The sequence below is a fragment of the Mirounga leonina genome, unplaced genomic scaffold, assembly GCF_011800145.1.
Source record: "Mirounga leonina isolate KUSES-001 unplaced genomic scaffold, KU_Mleo_1.0 Mir_488, whole genome shotgun sequence".
NCBI classification, from domain to species: Eukaryota; Metazoa; Chordata; class Mammalia; order Carnivora; family Phocidae; genus Mirounga; species Mirounga leonina.
In genome coordinates, this window is record NW_023270777.1 from 3,294,275 (window position 1) to 3,307,720 (window position 13,446).

Genomic DNA, 13,446 nt, shown 5'->3' on the forward strand with positions numbered 1-13,446 from the left:
CCCAAGACACAGATGTAGTGAAAAGAAGGGCCATATGCACCCCAAAGTTCATAGCAGCAATGTCCGCAATAGCCAAACTCTGGAAGGAGCTGAGACGCCCTTCAACAGACGAATGGATAAAGAAGATGTGGTCCATATATACAATGGAATATGACTCAGCCATCAGAAAGGATGAATACCCAACTTTTACATCAACATGGATGGAACTGGAGGGGATTATGCTAAGTGAAATAAGTCAAGCAGAGAAAGTCAATTACCATATGGTTTCACTTATTTGTGGAACATAAGGAATAGCATGGAGGGCATCAGGAGAAGGAACGGAAAAATGAAGGGGGGGAAATCAGAGTGGGAGAAGAACCATGAAAGACTATGGACTACGGGAAACAAACTGAGGCTTCTAGAGGGGAGGGGGGTGGGGGGATGGGTTAGCCTGGTGATGGGTATTAAGGAAGGCATGTACTGCAATGAGCACTGGGTGTTATACGCAAACAATGAATCATGGAACACTACATCAAAAACGAATGATATAATGTATGGTGACTAACATAACATAATAAAAAAAAAGAACACAGAATGGGGACTCACAGAAATAGTCATTAGACTTGCACTAGCAGGGAGATCCTAACGGAAGCCCGGGACACGTGCCGACGTCCAGCTCTGTTGCAGACGTTTGCTGGGGGAATGCGGGCCGGATCTTTGGATGAATGAGACCTGGTGCAGGAGGAGGCTCAAGAGTCCCTTTTGTTGGGACCTTACTCTGCACTAGACGTTCTGAGAAAGGCCCTTGACCTACGTGACCTCATTTAACCCCCCAGCAGCACCAGGGGATGGGTCTCATTAGCCTCCATTAGGACCCTGGACACTAAGGCTTGGAGATGTGCGCTGACTTGCCCCAGGTCACAAGCGGCAAAGCTGTGCTGTCATTCAGCATCCCAGCCACTGCTCTGGAATTGCTCTGGAATCATCTGTATGCCTACCTCCTTGCCCTGCATCCCCCCCCCCATGTCTTTACCATACTGGAAACCTCATGAAACCCCTAAGGCAGGTGAAGATCATCATACCTCTTTTGCAGGTGCCCATGACTACAGAGCTAGCAAGTGGAGGGACCAGCCAGGCTGTGGACTCTCTACCACCCCACATGGCCCCTGATTCCACACCTGCTGCACCCTGACGGCCTGCCAGTGCCACACGGATTCACTGCCTGCACGCACACACACACACACACACGCATCCATGCACGCACACTATTTATTGTGTTAATGGCAGGAGACTCAAAACTCAGATACAGGGGGCGCCTGGCTGGCTCAAGTAGGTAGAGCACACGACTCTTGATCTCCAAGTTGTGGGTTCGAGCCCCATGTTGGGTGTAGAGATTCCTTAAAAATAAAATCTTAAAAAGAATTCGGATTCAAAGTGCAGAACCATCTCTCCAGGGACTCACAGTTTGGGTGGGAAGTGATGCACAGAGCAGGGATGCAACAGAGGTGTAGGGAAAAGCAAGGGCTGTGTCCACAGCACTGTGGACACAGAGGAGAAGCACCTGAGCCTGCTTGCGGGGGCAAGAGGAACAGAGAGGTGAGGACGGGCGAGGAGGCAGGGGAGGTGAGGCGGGGTCAGGAAGGGAAGTCCAGGATGGGGCACAGCGTGAGCAAAGCCTTGGAGGTGGGAGCATCAGGGTGTGTATGGAAAGCAAAGAGAGAATGAAGGGGCTGCTGGGCAAAGAAGCCTCTCTGAAGGTCACAGAGGACGAGTAGCAGGAGAGAAGGTTCCAGAAGTCAGGCGAGGGGCGGACTTCAAGAAGGGGAAATGCGGGCCTTGATTTTTGCTGGTGACACACACATGGATATCACACATTTAATTGTACAGACAAAGGGAAAAAAGTATCGTGGCCCGGGATGTCGAATGCAGAAGAGGGCCCAAAAGAGAGGACAGGAAGCATCCTTTGGGCCTGGCGATTGGAGGTCACTGGCAAGAATGGTGTCAGAAGTGCCAGACTGCCTGGTTGGAGGACAGAGCGAGACAGAAAGAGACGGAGATGGTGGTCGGGCCATCTAACCCCACAGCCCTGGCTTCAGGGCGGACGGACGTGTGGCCCATCTCCTGGGTCATAGTGATCGGCGTACTGATGAGCATTGGCCTCGATCCCGTTGGAAAAGGGACACTCTCTCCCCAACTGGGGTTGCTGAGCTTGAAAAAAATGCTGGCCCAGGACTGCTGCAGGTTATCTTGTCACCAGGACGGGAGACGAAGCAAGGCAGATGCTGTACTGATCACCCTGTTTAAAGCCCCAGACCCAACTTTTCCAAAACCACGTCAACTCTGCCCTTGCCAGCGAGGTGAGCCAAGAGAACTCTTTTCCTGACACCGATTTTTAAGATGTCTGTTACTTGCAACTCCAAGAGTCTTCCCCGACACAAAATGGGAGCCAGGAGGGGCATTTTGCAGGTGAACAGTCCAAGAGGAGTGGAGGGCAGTGAGCATCCTTCCACCCGGTGGGGACTGGGAGGCCTGCCCACTGGAGACCCGTGCTCAGACGCCAAGCCTACGGAGGTTGATGCATCAGGGGGCGGGGATGCAGGTGTGTGTCAGTGAGGGACGGTAAGAAAGTGCCAACTGTCAGCAGACGCTGGTGGAACTTAGCACAGAGGGCAGAAACACTTCTCCTCCAAGAGAGCTCCTTTCTGACCAGATCAGCCTACAAGAACTGGATAGTCTTGGGAACTAGAGGGTTTAAAAACCCGACTTCCCTGCCACCTTTTGAGCCTGGGAGCTTGAAAACAAGGTGGGAGATAAGGTTGAGACAAAGTCTGGGAAGAGTCTGACTCTCGGGCTCTCCCTCCCAGGCCCTGTCACTAGGCAACATGCTTAGCAGGAAAATGAATGGAAACCTTGCAGGCTCCAGAGGCTGTTCTGTGCATTTTCGGTGACAAGGACAGCATGGGGGAGGGGAGGGCCCAGGAGAGGGGCTGGCTGAGGGGGAGGTCCAGGAGGAGGTGGGTGAGGACAAGAAGGGCACGGATAACAGGGTTTTGCTGGAGCTGGAGGTGCTCCGCGTCCACTGGAGAGGCGCACGCGAAGGTGTGGATGCATCGATAGGTGTGGACAGCATGCGTGGGGACACCTAATGGTCTCCATTTTCCCCAGAGGTGTGGATGACAAAGTCACTTGCTGAAAGTGAAGGACAGGAGAAAAGCAGGGAAGGGGGAGCTTGCCAAGAAGGCGGTGTAGGCCCAGCTGAGGCTGGACACCACGGAAGTGTCTGTGTCCAGCCAGAGGGCTTCGGAATGTTTTCCAGATGGTGCTCAGGAACCCGAGCTTAGTGAAAGGTAAGGCACACTGCAGCACTGCTCTGGGCTCGGGAGACAGCAGGGCAGGGAGGCCGGGGTTGGGAAAGGAAACCACAGCAAGGGGCCAATGGACATGAGAAAGTAGAAGGACCTGCCCATCTCTCTAAGGAGGCAGGTCCTGGAGGAGAAGGTGAGAGGGTCTTGCAGGGATGGGAGTTTGTGATCAGAGACTAGAAAGTGAGCATCTAGGAATTCTGAGGTAAAGCCATTCCTGGTGATAATTTTCACAGCTGCCTGTCCCCCGTCCTCTACAGGGTCAAAGCCTGAGGCATCCCTCCACATGAACAAATTCTGTTTCTGCTTGCAGTGGAGGTCTTTGAAGCTGAGAATTATCCGATGCATCCAAAGATTAGGAGGATACAGTTAACAACCAAGTCCAGTGAGTCTGTGATTTGTACCCTAGTAACCTGCATTTCCCCAGGGCTAGGGTGTTTAGGGGGTGGGGTCCTGGGGTCCTGCAGGCTGGTACACTACCCGTGAAGTCCCAGGGCGGGGGATACCTACCTTGACAGTATAGATCTGGAAGTAGATGGGTTGGGTGCCCATGCGAACGTAGTAGGTGATGACATCCAGGATGAAGGGGTCCACAGTCCGGGATGTGTCCAGGGAAGGGGGCTGTGAAGGGGCAGAGAAGGTCTTCAGCCACCGCCCTCCATGTGACTGTGGGGGGTGCTATTTTGGTAACAGAGAAACTCCAACGCTCCCACATACCTTCCATGAGGCACTAACCCAGCTGGTCCCTCAACACACTCTAGGCCTTTCCTCCCACCCGATTTCCACCCCCAGGTCCCCAGGGCCTCTGATTCATTCCACTTGCACAAAGACACATGGGGTGCCTCTAGGTGGAAGGCACTGAGCTGGGTGCCTTGGGTGTGGACAAGATGCTTGGGAATATAGCCAGTGATCACAGAGTCTGGGCTGGGTCCCAGCCACTCACTGGCCAAGTGACCTAGGGCATGAGAAGTGCAGGGATCTGCTGTTTCCTTCAGCTCTTGGGGTGTTTAAGTATATCACAGATTAATTTACATTTGTAGGTTATCGGGAAAACACTAGTGCCATGTCCTACAGGCCTTCCTCATATGATTATAAAGCAGAACCATAGTTTTTTTTTCTTTTAGATAAATTGAATGCTCACATAGTACCAGAATTGGAAAGCAGCTAGAGTTTATCTCATCCAACTCATACCCAATCCTATAACATCTCTTCTGACTCTCCTGTCTGGCCTATCGAAATATTGCTCCCTTCAGAAAGGCCACATGGAGGAATGGTGAACGTACTCTAACAAGGCTGTCCTTGCTCACACTGTTTCCAGTCTCTTCCTGTGGAAACCACTTTTGGAGGAAGCATTGGGGCCGTACAAATTGTTAATTATGAGGGCAAGGAGAACAGGGAGGACCCTAAGTCCTGCATGTGTACCAGCATGGGAATAAAAGCTACCGTAGAAGAGGACAAATAAGACGTTCCTCCTCTAACAGCCTCCAAGTTTTGAGCAAAAAAGTATTTCAATACCCAGCTAAACAGTCTCCTGTGCATACGCAAAGACATTTTTCGGGTAAGCAGTAATTCAGGAAACAGGCCTCCCCCCGTGCCTCTATTAGAATGTACAAGAAACCACCCTAATCAAGTCGAGTGTCAAGTTAGAAATCAGGTACCTAAAATCAAGAGGCTCGTTTTATGTAGGAGTACCAGCCACCCAGATATATGGGGGGGAGAGAGACACCATCCACAATGGCAAGAAAAAAACTAGGAAACATAAGGAGGAAATTTAACCAGAAATGGGTAAAAGCGCTGTGATTAACAGTGTAAGGCTATTCTGAGGGACACACACAAGACTTTCCTACATGAAGATAAACACCATGCTCCCAGAGGGGGCTGTGTAACACCCTAAAATAGGCTGATTCTCTTCCAAATTTCAATTGAAATCCCAAGGGAGGTGGAAGGATTAAAAAAAAAAAAAACTTGACCAAATTTCTAATATTTATCTGGAAACAGACATGAACAAACATAGTCTGAAAGGTTTTCAAGAAGGAGAGTAATGGGGTAGGCTTACCCTGCCAACTATTAAATTAAAAAATGCTAACGTGGCCGGTAATGAATGGATTAACGAGAAAGAGTTAAGTGTCCCGGAATAAACTCAAGCATCTGTAAAAATTTAGTGGATGATAAAATGTGCATTTCAGACTGACGGGGCAAGATGGTTCGTGCAATAAATAGCTTTAGGACAACTGGCTAGCCATTTGGAAAAAAACAATTTGCATGCTTCACACTCAACCCTGAAATCGATTACAGGCAGGTTATTTAAATGGAAAAACCGAGACCTGAAAAGTTACAGTAAATGATCAGTGAATATTAATTTAATCCTGGATATAACGTAATCAGTGGAGAAGACCTGTCAATGCAGGATGCCAACGGCAGGTATCACAAAGGATAAAAGTAAAATGCATAAAAATATCGAACTTCTGTAAGTCATAAAACCCTACTGACAAGATTGATAGGCAAGTAAACAAAATGGGGAAGAAAAGTCTGCAACACCAAAAAGGTTAAGATTCTCTTAATATGAGGGGTGCCTGCCTGGCTGGCTCAGTTGGTGGGGCATGAGGCTCTCCATCTCAGGGTTGCGAGTTCGAGCCCCACGTTGGGGGTAGAGTTTACTGGAAAGATATAAAAAAAGATTCTCTTAATAGATAAAGTCCTTTTCAAGTCAGGGAAAGATGGGAACTCCCTCCCTACCACCCAGGAGAGTTGGGGGGTAGCAGCCTGGTTTTGTGGTCAAGAGGATATGCTCTGGAATCAAGCTGTCTGATTCCAAGTGGGACTCGACCTCTCATTTTGCAACTCTGGACTAAGTTACCTAACTTATTTGCATCCCCGCGGCTTGATCTGTAAAATGGGGACATGGCAACATTAGCATCCGCCAGCAAGAGTGCCTACTTGGTAGGGCTGCTGAGTGCCTGGCCCGTGTGAGCGCCCAGGAGGCATGGGCTCTTACAATCACAGAGAAACCATCCCAGGAACCTCAGAAGAGAAGGCAGAAACGGGCCTACACCCTTAGGGAAGAAGGTTCTGCTTCACATTGTCCCCAGTGTCCCCCCGCCCCCAAAGCAGGTGCCTGTTAAGAGTTCTGAGTGAATTTCCACCACGAGCTGGTTAGGGCTCCTCCCTTGTGCTCCCTTCCAGCCTCATCCCACCCCAGCGGGCCCTGGGGCTGACTCTTGAGGTCGAGAGCCAAGGGTGGTATCTGAAAACGGGCCCCTCCCACCTCCCCCCTACCCTCGCGGGCCCCCTACCATCTCTGCCAGCTTGTGGATGGCCGGGCATAGTGTGTTGACGGTGTTCTGGTACCACGGGTCTGCGCGGCCCAGGAACGTGGCCAGCTCTCTGAGCTCCGAATGTCTGCATGACGGCGGCTCCTGGGGACAGGGGGACAGGGTGGACCCATCAGGCCCGGTCTCTGGCACTTTCTTCCTGGCCAGAGGTTCCCCTAGGCAAACTGGCCAAACACTGAACCTCTTGGGGCCTCAGTTTCTCTGCCATGTGAAGACCATTAGGTTTTACGCCTCCGGTGAAGCTGGGATACCCTTGACTGAGGGCCGCTTGCCAGGGACGTTGAAAAATGACCATGAGCCTTGGAAGTGGAGAGACAAGGACTGCTTTGAATTTACTGCTCCCGGAAAAGCAAGCAGAGTGGGACAGCAGAAATGCAAAGCTGCAAGCGTAAGGTTGTCCCCCACCCCCCAATAGATCAATGGGCTCCCACTGTCTGAAATTTCCTTTTATGTGACCCCAGGAAGCGTGCTGTGTGTGCGAGCCCCTGTTTGAGGAGAAGCTTGCAATGAATTCCATTAGAAAAGCCAAACAAAATTCAGCCATGGGCAGGCTGCCCCCGTGAGGGGACGTTCAGCCTCCAGGGCCCGCATCTGGGGCTTCTGGAACACAGACCTGATCTAGACGGGCTCCCCCGGCCCCGCAGCCTAAGGAAGGACGATCCTAGTCCCTGGAGCCAGGGATGCGGCTGCCCAGCCCCTAAGCCAGACCCCTGCTGGGAACAGCCCCCCTACTCCTTCCCCCACGTCCCTCCCCTCCCTCCCCTCCCTCCCCTGCCCTGCCCAGCCACCTCGGGCGCCAGCACGGGGATGTAGTAGAGCTGCAGGCTGAGTCTGGGGGTGAGGCAAAACTTCTGGGTCTCTCGTTTCCTGGAAAGGGGCAGCAGACCACAGGGTTTACGTAAAGGCAGGTGTTGTGGTTCCCAACAGTTCCACATCCCGGTTCTGGTATTTAGTATCTCTTGACTTGGGGCGACATGCTCAATCTCTCTGAGCCTCTGTGTTCCCATCTACAGAATGGGTACAGTAATGTCTGTCTCGAGGGGCGGTGGCGGGGCTTACGGAGCTCACTGCAAAGTGCCGAGCTGGTGACCGCACCCCTGCTGCATATGGGCCCGCCTGTGCCCCGGCCAGCACCACCCCCGCCTCCAGTTGCCCTCCCCCCCGCCCCCCCGCCACGGGGCCCTACCTGAGGCTGTGGTAGGCCTGGGCCAGGCGCCCCAGCATCCTGTCGTCCCCCAGCACCAGCACCCTGGCCGTGTGGATCCGGGAGACACCGGGCAGTAGCTCCCCATCCCCACTGGGCATGCCCGTCCTGCGGTGCAGCCCCTGGGGCCCGTCCCAGCACGCAGGCATCAAGATGTCGGGGGGCCACACCCGCTTCCTAATGCCTCCTTTGCGCTGCAGCCCGGCGCGCTCCATCTCAGGGCTGCCGGGGACAGGCAGCTCGTCGGCCCCTGCGGGGAGGTCCCGCTCAATGCCACTGTCAGTGGACAGAATGGATGCCCGGGCCAGCTCCCGGTCCGGCCAGAGGCCCTGCAGATCCAAGGCCTCCAAGTCGGCACTGAGGCGCAACTGGGATCGCGGGCGCAGGAAGAGTACCAGTTCCTTCCCTGGGATGCCGAGAACAAGGGGACCGTCAGGGCGGAGAAGTTACGTGAGGCCGGCAGGGTCTCACCCCAGCAAGGCCTGTGGTTCTGTGTTTCTCAAACACCGTTCAGCCAGATAGAAGCCCCACAAGATGCCCCACAAAGGAATAAAGGTTCTGTGGCTAACAAAGACGGAGAACCCCGCATATTCCTGCCACCTCTTGTTGAGTTCCATTAGTAAACATATTAAAGGCTCTGAGAAGTCCTGCAGTAAAGAAGTCAGCTTCACTCAGTACCTCCCACTTAGCTGACCCTGGAGTCCTCTTTATCATATCCACTCATCGGCTTCCTCGCATCCTCCCACTGTCTGTAGCTTCCCCCGGGACAATAAACAGACTGCACCTGCTCCAGGAAAGACTTCCAGGCTTTTCTAATCTGCTTTCATTTTATTACCCATGAGAAAACTGAGTCAGTGTAGGGTGACCCAGCATAGGAAAGGAAGTGCCAGGACTTGGACCCAGTTCACTAGCCCAGCACTTCCCACCATAATCCACACCCCTGTCTGCCCCCCACCCGCCTGCCTTGAGAAGGGCTGGGGACAGCCACATGGGAACACAGGTGGATAGAAGTGTCAGGCAGGCGGGTCTCTCCAGCTGCTGGAACTGGAACTGTTTTTGGTGACTGCCTCCTCCCTGGGGACATTCATTGCCTATTAGCATCAACATGGCATGTGGCAATTCCCAGGCACGTGAGCTATTCTGACATAGAGAAAATGGGTCCTCCTGGATGTGCAGAACGACTCAGGGAACAAGGAGCACGCACCCACGCACACACACACACACACACACACCTATTTCCAGCCAGCTCTCCACGGAGAAGATGCAAGGCACTTACAGAGCTGCTCCTCATCGGTCCACAGGTGGAAGGTGATGTGAGGGCTGGGCAGAGGGATGCTTGGCTGCGGGTCCTGCAGGCGGTCACCTGAAGGCAGGAGGAGGGCTGTGGCATTCTCTGCCCTCCCCCCTCCAGTTCCTATAGGGCCCAGAGAGGGTGCAGAGACCCTCTCTCCCATATGGTCCAGCCCAGGCTTCCTCTCTGTCCCATCGGCTCACCCAGGGCCCAACAGCCACCTGTCCCCTCCCTGCCCGAGGCTGTTTAGCGGCCCCCTGTTTCCTGCAAACTTCCTAGTGTCCTTTGGGACCTTTCCTCCCGTGGTTGGTCCCTTCCCGCTAACCCCGAGCCAGAAGCGCAGCCAGGCCAGGTCACCTTTCTTGCTGCCGTGTTTCTATAACACAGCCTGGGTCTGATTCTTAGTAGCCGGGTGATGTTGGGCAAGATTTTTCAGCCTCTTTCTAACTCAGGCTTCTCGTCTATAAAACGAGGGGCATAATTTCTATCTCAGAAGTTTGCTCTGAGGATTAATCCATGCAACATGGAACAGCAGCTGGGGGACAGGCGGTGCCCCGCAGGTGACAGCTGTCACTGTGACCAAATCACCCGCCTTCTTAGCCGCTTCCCCCCCCTTCCAAGTTCCTGGCGGCCCTCAGTCCCCAGGCTCCCTCCCCGCGCGCGGCAGGTGCAGCGCTGCTCTCTGGCGCCCCCTGCAGGCCCTCGCCGGGCCTCGCTGCCCCCGCCCGCTTACCGCAGCAGCTCCCCCTGGCGGCCGCCGCCGGCCCCAGCAGCGAGCAGTAAATCTCCTCTAGCCTCTCCAGGTGTACCTCCCGGCTGGGGTTGGGTTCGCCGGCCATCTGCTCCACGGCTGCCACCACGGCGTGGAAATAGCGCTCCAGGGCGTGGCGAGGGCTGGCCTGCCGGGGGGGCGGTGAGCGCCAGAGCCTGGGTCCCGGCCCAGCACCCCCCCCCCAGCTCCGACGTTGCCCGAAGCTGCTTGCACCTGCGGGTCCCCTCTGTCCCTCCCACTGTGGCTCCCTGCAAGGGCTGGACCCCAGAGCGGGGCAGGGATCGCCGTCCTGGGATCAATGTGCTGCCCCCACCTGGGTGCAAACTCCGGGAAGGCAGGCCTCTGTTTGCAGTGCACCCGATGCCCCTAGAACATCTTCCGACACAGCAGGTGCTCGAGAAACAGTTGCCTAGACTTCTGTCATTCCTACGCTATCTTGATTTACTTGCAATTTTTCTTTCAATCAGCTCACCTTTTTGTGTTCAGAATGATTTCAGAGGGGCAATTTATGTTGCTACTCTCTATAAAAAGGCAGAGGTAACAGACAATAACTAAGGTGACTATAACGATCACAAGGCACGATTATTAAATTCTAGCCAGGTACTCTGGCCTGCCAAGCTTTAGAGCTTGGAGCTTCCCTTCTCTCTCTTTTTAAAGATTTATTATTTATTTTATTTTATGTGGTTTTTTTTTTAAGATTTTATTTTTATTTGAGACAGAGAGAGAGAGCACAAGCAGAGGGAGAGGCAGGCAGAGGGAGAAGTAGGCTCCCTGCTCAGCGGGACTTGATCCCAGGACCCTGGGATCATGACCTGAGCCGAAGGCAGATGCTTAACCGACTGCGCCACCCAGGAGCCCCAAGATGTATTATTTATTTTAGAGCGAGAGCGCATGCATGAGCGCCAGGGGGAGGGGCAGTGAAAATCTTAAGCAGACTCTGCACTGAGCCGCACATGGGGCTCCAGCTAGGGGCTTGCCTTAGGGCGTTGTGGGGCTCGAGCTCACAACCCTGAGCTCACGACTCGACCTAAAACCAAGGGTCAGATCTTAATTAACTGCACCACCCAGGCGCCCCTGCTGCCTTCTCTTTTTAGAAAGGGAAGTTAGGGGGCGCCTGGGTGGCTCAGTTGGTTAAGCGACTGCCTTCGGCTCAGGTCATGATCCTGGAGTCCTGGGATCAAGTCCCGCATCGGGCTCCCTGCTCAGCAGGGAGTCTGCTTCTCCCTCTGACCCTCCCCCCTCTCATGCTCTCTCTCTATCTCATTCTCTCTCTCAAATAAATAAAATCTTTAAAAAAAAAAAAGAAAGGGAAGTTAGTGTTAAAGAAATTAGGGGTAAAGCACCAAGCTGAGCCTTTCTCCAAATGGAAATTAATGGAAACAGGTTTTGTAAGCCTCTCGTGCATTCTGTGCTCTTTAGCATGGCTGCTTCCTGCCTCCAGTCATATACACCCTCAAGATCTGTCCCACCACCTCATTTACTCTCTGATTCCATCTGATTCCATCTTCTATACTCTTCCTCTCTTCCGCTCTGCTTTGGCTACACAGGTCTCCTTATCGTTCCTCAAATGCACCAGACATGCTTACACCCCAGGGCCTTTGCACTTGCTGTTCCCGATGCTTGGAATGTTCTCTTGGATATCCACATGGCTCGCTCTTTCACTTCCTTTAGGACTTGACTCAAAAGTCACCTGACAGGGAGACGTCCCTGATCGCATGATCTAAAATTTCAGCCCCTCCCCCCCAATTTCATGTCCTTCTTCTCTGCACATTTTCCCCTTTAGCTGTTATTTATGATATTATACATTTTACTTATCTTGTTTATTATCACACACACAGAGCAAGAAAGAGAAAGAGATACACTATAATATAAACTCCCTGAGGACAGGAATTTTTATCTGGATCCCAGCACCTAGAGCGAACAATGCCTGACACATAGTGGGTGCTCAGTAAATATTTAATGTATTTATAAATTAAGCAACAAGACGAAATGGATTCTATGGCCCCTTCCAACTCTGATTCATATATTCCTCTAACTGCCTTATTTATTCATTCCGCAAATATTTATTGGAGCCCTAGCTGGTCAGAATGACCTGCTTTTCCTTAATCAGGAAGTCAGGACCCGACCCTGCTCGGCAGACTCCTAGCACAGAACAGAGGTGGGCCTGCTGATGTCCTTGTTAGAACCCCGCATCCTCTAAGCTAGAAGATGGGATTCTTTAGTGGTGGGTGAGGGTGAGGGAAGACAGCCAGAGAACATACTCCAGGGCACTTGCTCTCAGAGGGTCTTATAGGCCAGAAACAATCACCAGAGCTGCTGGGGGGTGGTGGGGGCTGCTGGGTCAGTAGACAAACTCCTCCCCTCCCCACATTTCTGAGACCCATGGCCCATTGCGGGGAGAAGGGACAGTAATCCCATCTGGGGCCATAGGTGCCTGGGCTGAAACCAACATGGGGCTTAGGTATGAGCTGGGGGCGCCTTCCTCCAGGAGGTGGCCCAGTGCTGTGAACTCCCCAAAGGGGGTGCTATCAACGAGGGACATAAAGGATAGTGGGGAAGGGGAGTGAGTTGGGAACCTTCCACAGGTCCCAGCAACCACAAAGAAATGGAATTCTGAAGGCATGAAGGGCTCTTTGAGAGCAAAGGAATGATGGAAATCAGTCATCATGGTTTCAGGAGGGACCTAGCCATACATAAAAGTCACTGTCAAAGGAAGTGTCCAAGATGCTGGGCTCAGAGCATGGATGGAGGGTTCCAGGTGGAGAACGGCAAGAGGAACGGGACCGCATCCGATGCATCTTGATGGGCAAAGCAGGGTCTGAGACAGGGCCGGATGAAGGACTGATACCCCTTCCTGGGGCAGGACAAGCGGGGGATAGCTGAGCCCCTAAGAGCACCCCCCCCCTTCTGGTGCCTGTCCCTCCCATAGCAGCAACCCCACAGCCCCGAGCTCGGAACCTTAGCCACGATCCCACCCAGCTGCCCCAGAGGACCAGAGCCTTTCCCCTCAAAAAGGTCACCTCCCACGGTGCGGGACGCACAGCCCCAGGTGGCATCCTCCCCCTCTAAGAAGTCCTGCATCTGCTACAATGCTTGGCTGGAGCATCTCTAACCTACTGGAGTCTTGGCTGTGTACAAGGGCCCAGGCTGAGTCAGAGAGAGAAATTAGGAAGTAAACAGGTGAGCGTGAGAAATGAATAAAATGCCCACAACAGGAACAGGGGACTAGTTAAATAAATAACAGCACATTCATAGGTGAGAATATGGTGCAGCCATTAGGGGTACATATTTTCCAAAGAAAGCGTTTCCATATGGCGTATTTCCAGTGTTCCAGTGCACATACGCGTGCAGTATATAAAAACTGTATACAGAATTTGGTATCTCCTTTTGTTAAAAAAGCACTGGTGGGGAGTTGGGGCTGGGAGGCGGTGGAATGTAGGTTTGAAGTCAGAGAGATCTGGGTTCAAATCCCGACTCAGTCCCTTTGTATCTGTGTGACCGTGGGT

The 13,446-nt window shown here is 53.0% G+C and overlaps 1 protein-coding gene across 2 annotated transcripts in view; it reads right to left on the reverse strand.

Annotated features, from left to right (window-relative positions):
• PIK3R6 (phosphoinositide-3-kinase regulatory subunit 6) overlaps nt 1-13,446 on the reverse strand; it is a 52,652-nt gene that overhangs the window by 11,272 nt on the left and 27,934 nt on the right. Inside the window, exons 9-14 of one of the 2 annotated variants that reach the window (XM_034989586.1) lie at nt 9,902-10,067; nt 9,154-9,240; nt 7,860-8,127; nt 7,462-7,540; nt 6,635-6,757; nt 3,852-3,962 (exon numbers count right to left, since the gene is read on the reverse strand). In XM_034989586.1, coding sequence (XP_034845477.1) covers nt 3,852-3,962; nt 6,635-6,757; nt 7,462-7,540; nt 7,860-8,127; nt 9,154-9,240; nt 9,902-10,067 — 834 coding nt within the window. Of the gene's footprint in view, nt 1-3,851; nt 3,963-6,634; nt 6,758-7,461; nt 7,541-7,859; nt 8,284-9,153; nt 9,241-9,901; nt 10,068-13,446 lie in introns of both variants that reach the window. The other variant, XM_034989585.1, reaches the window with a different exon arrangement.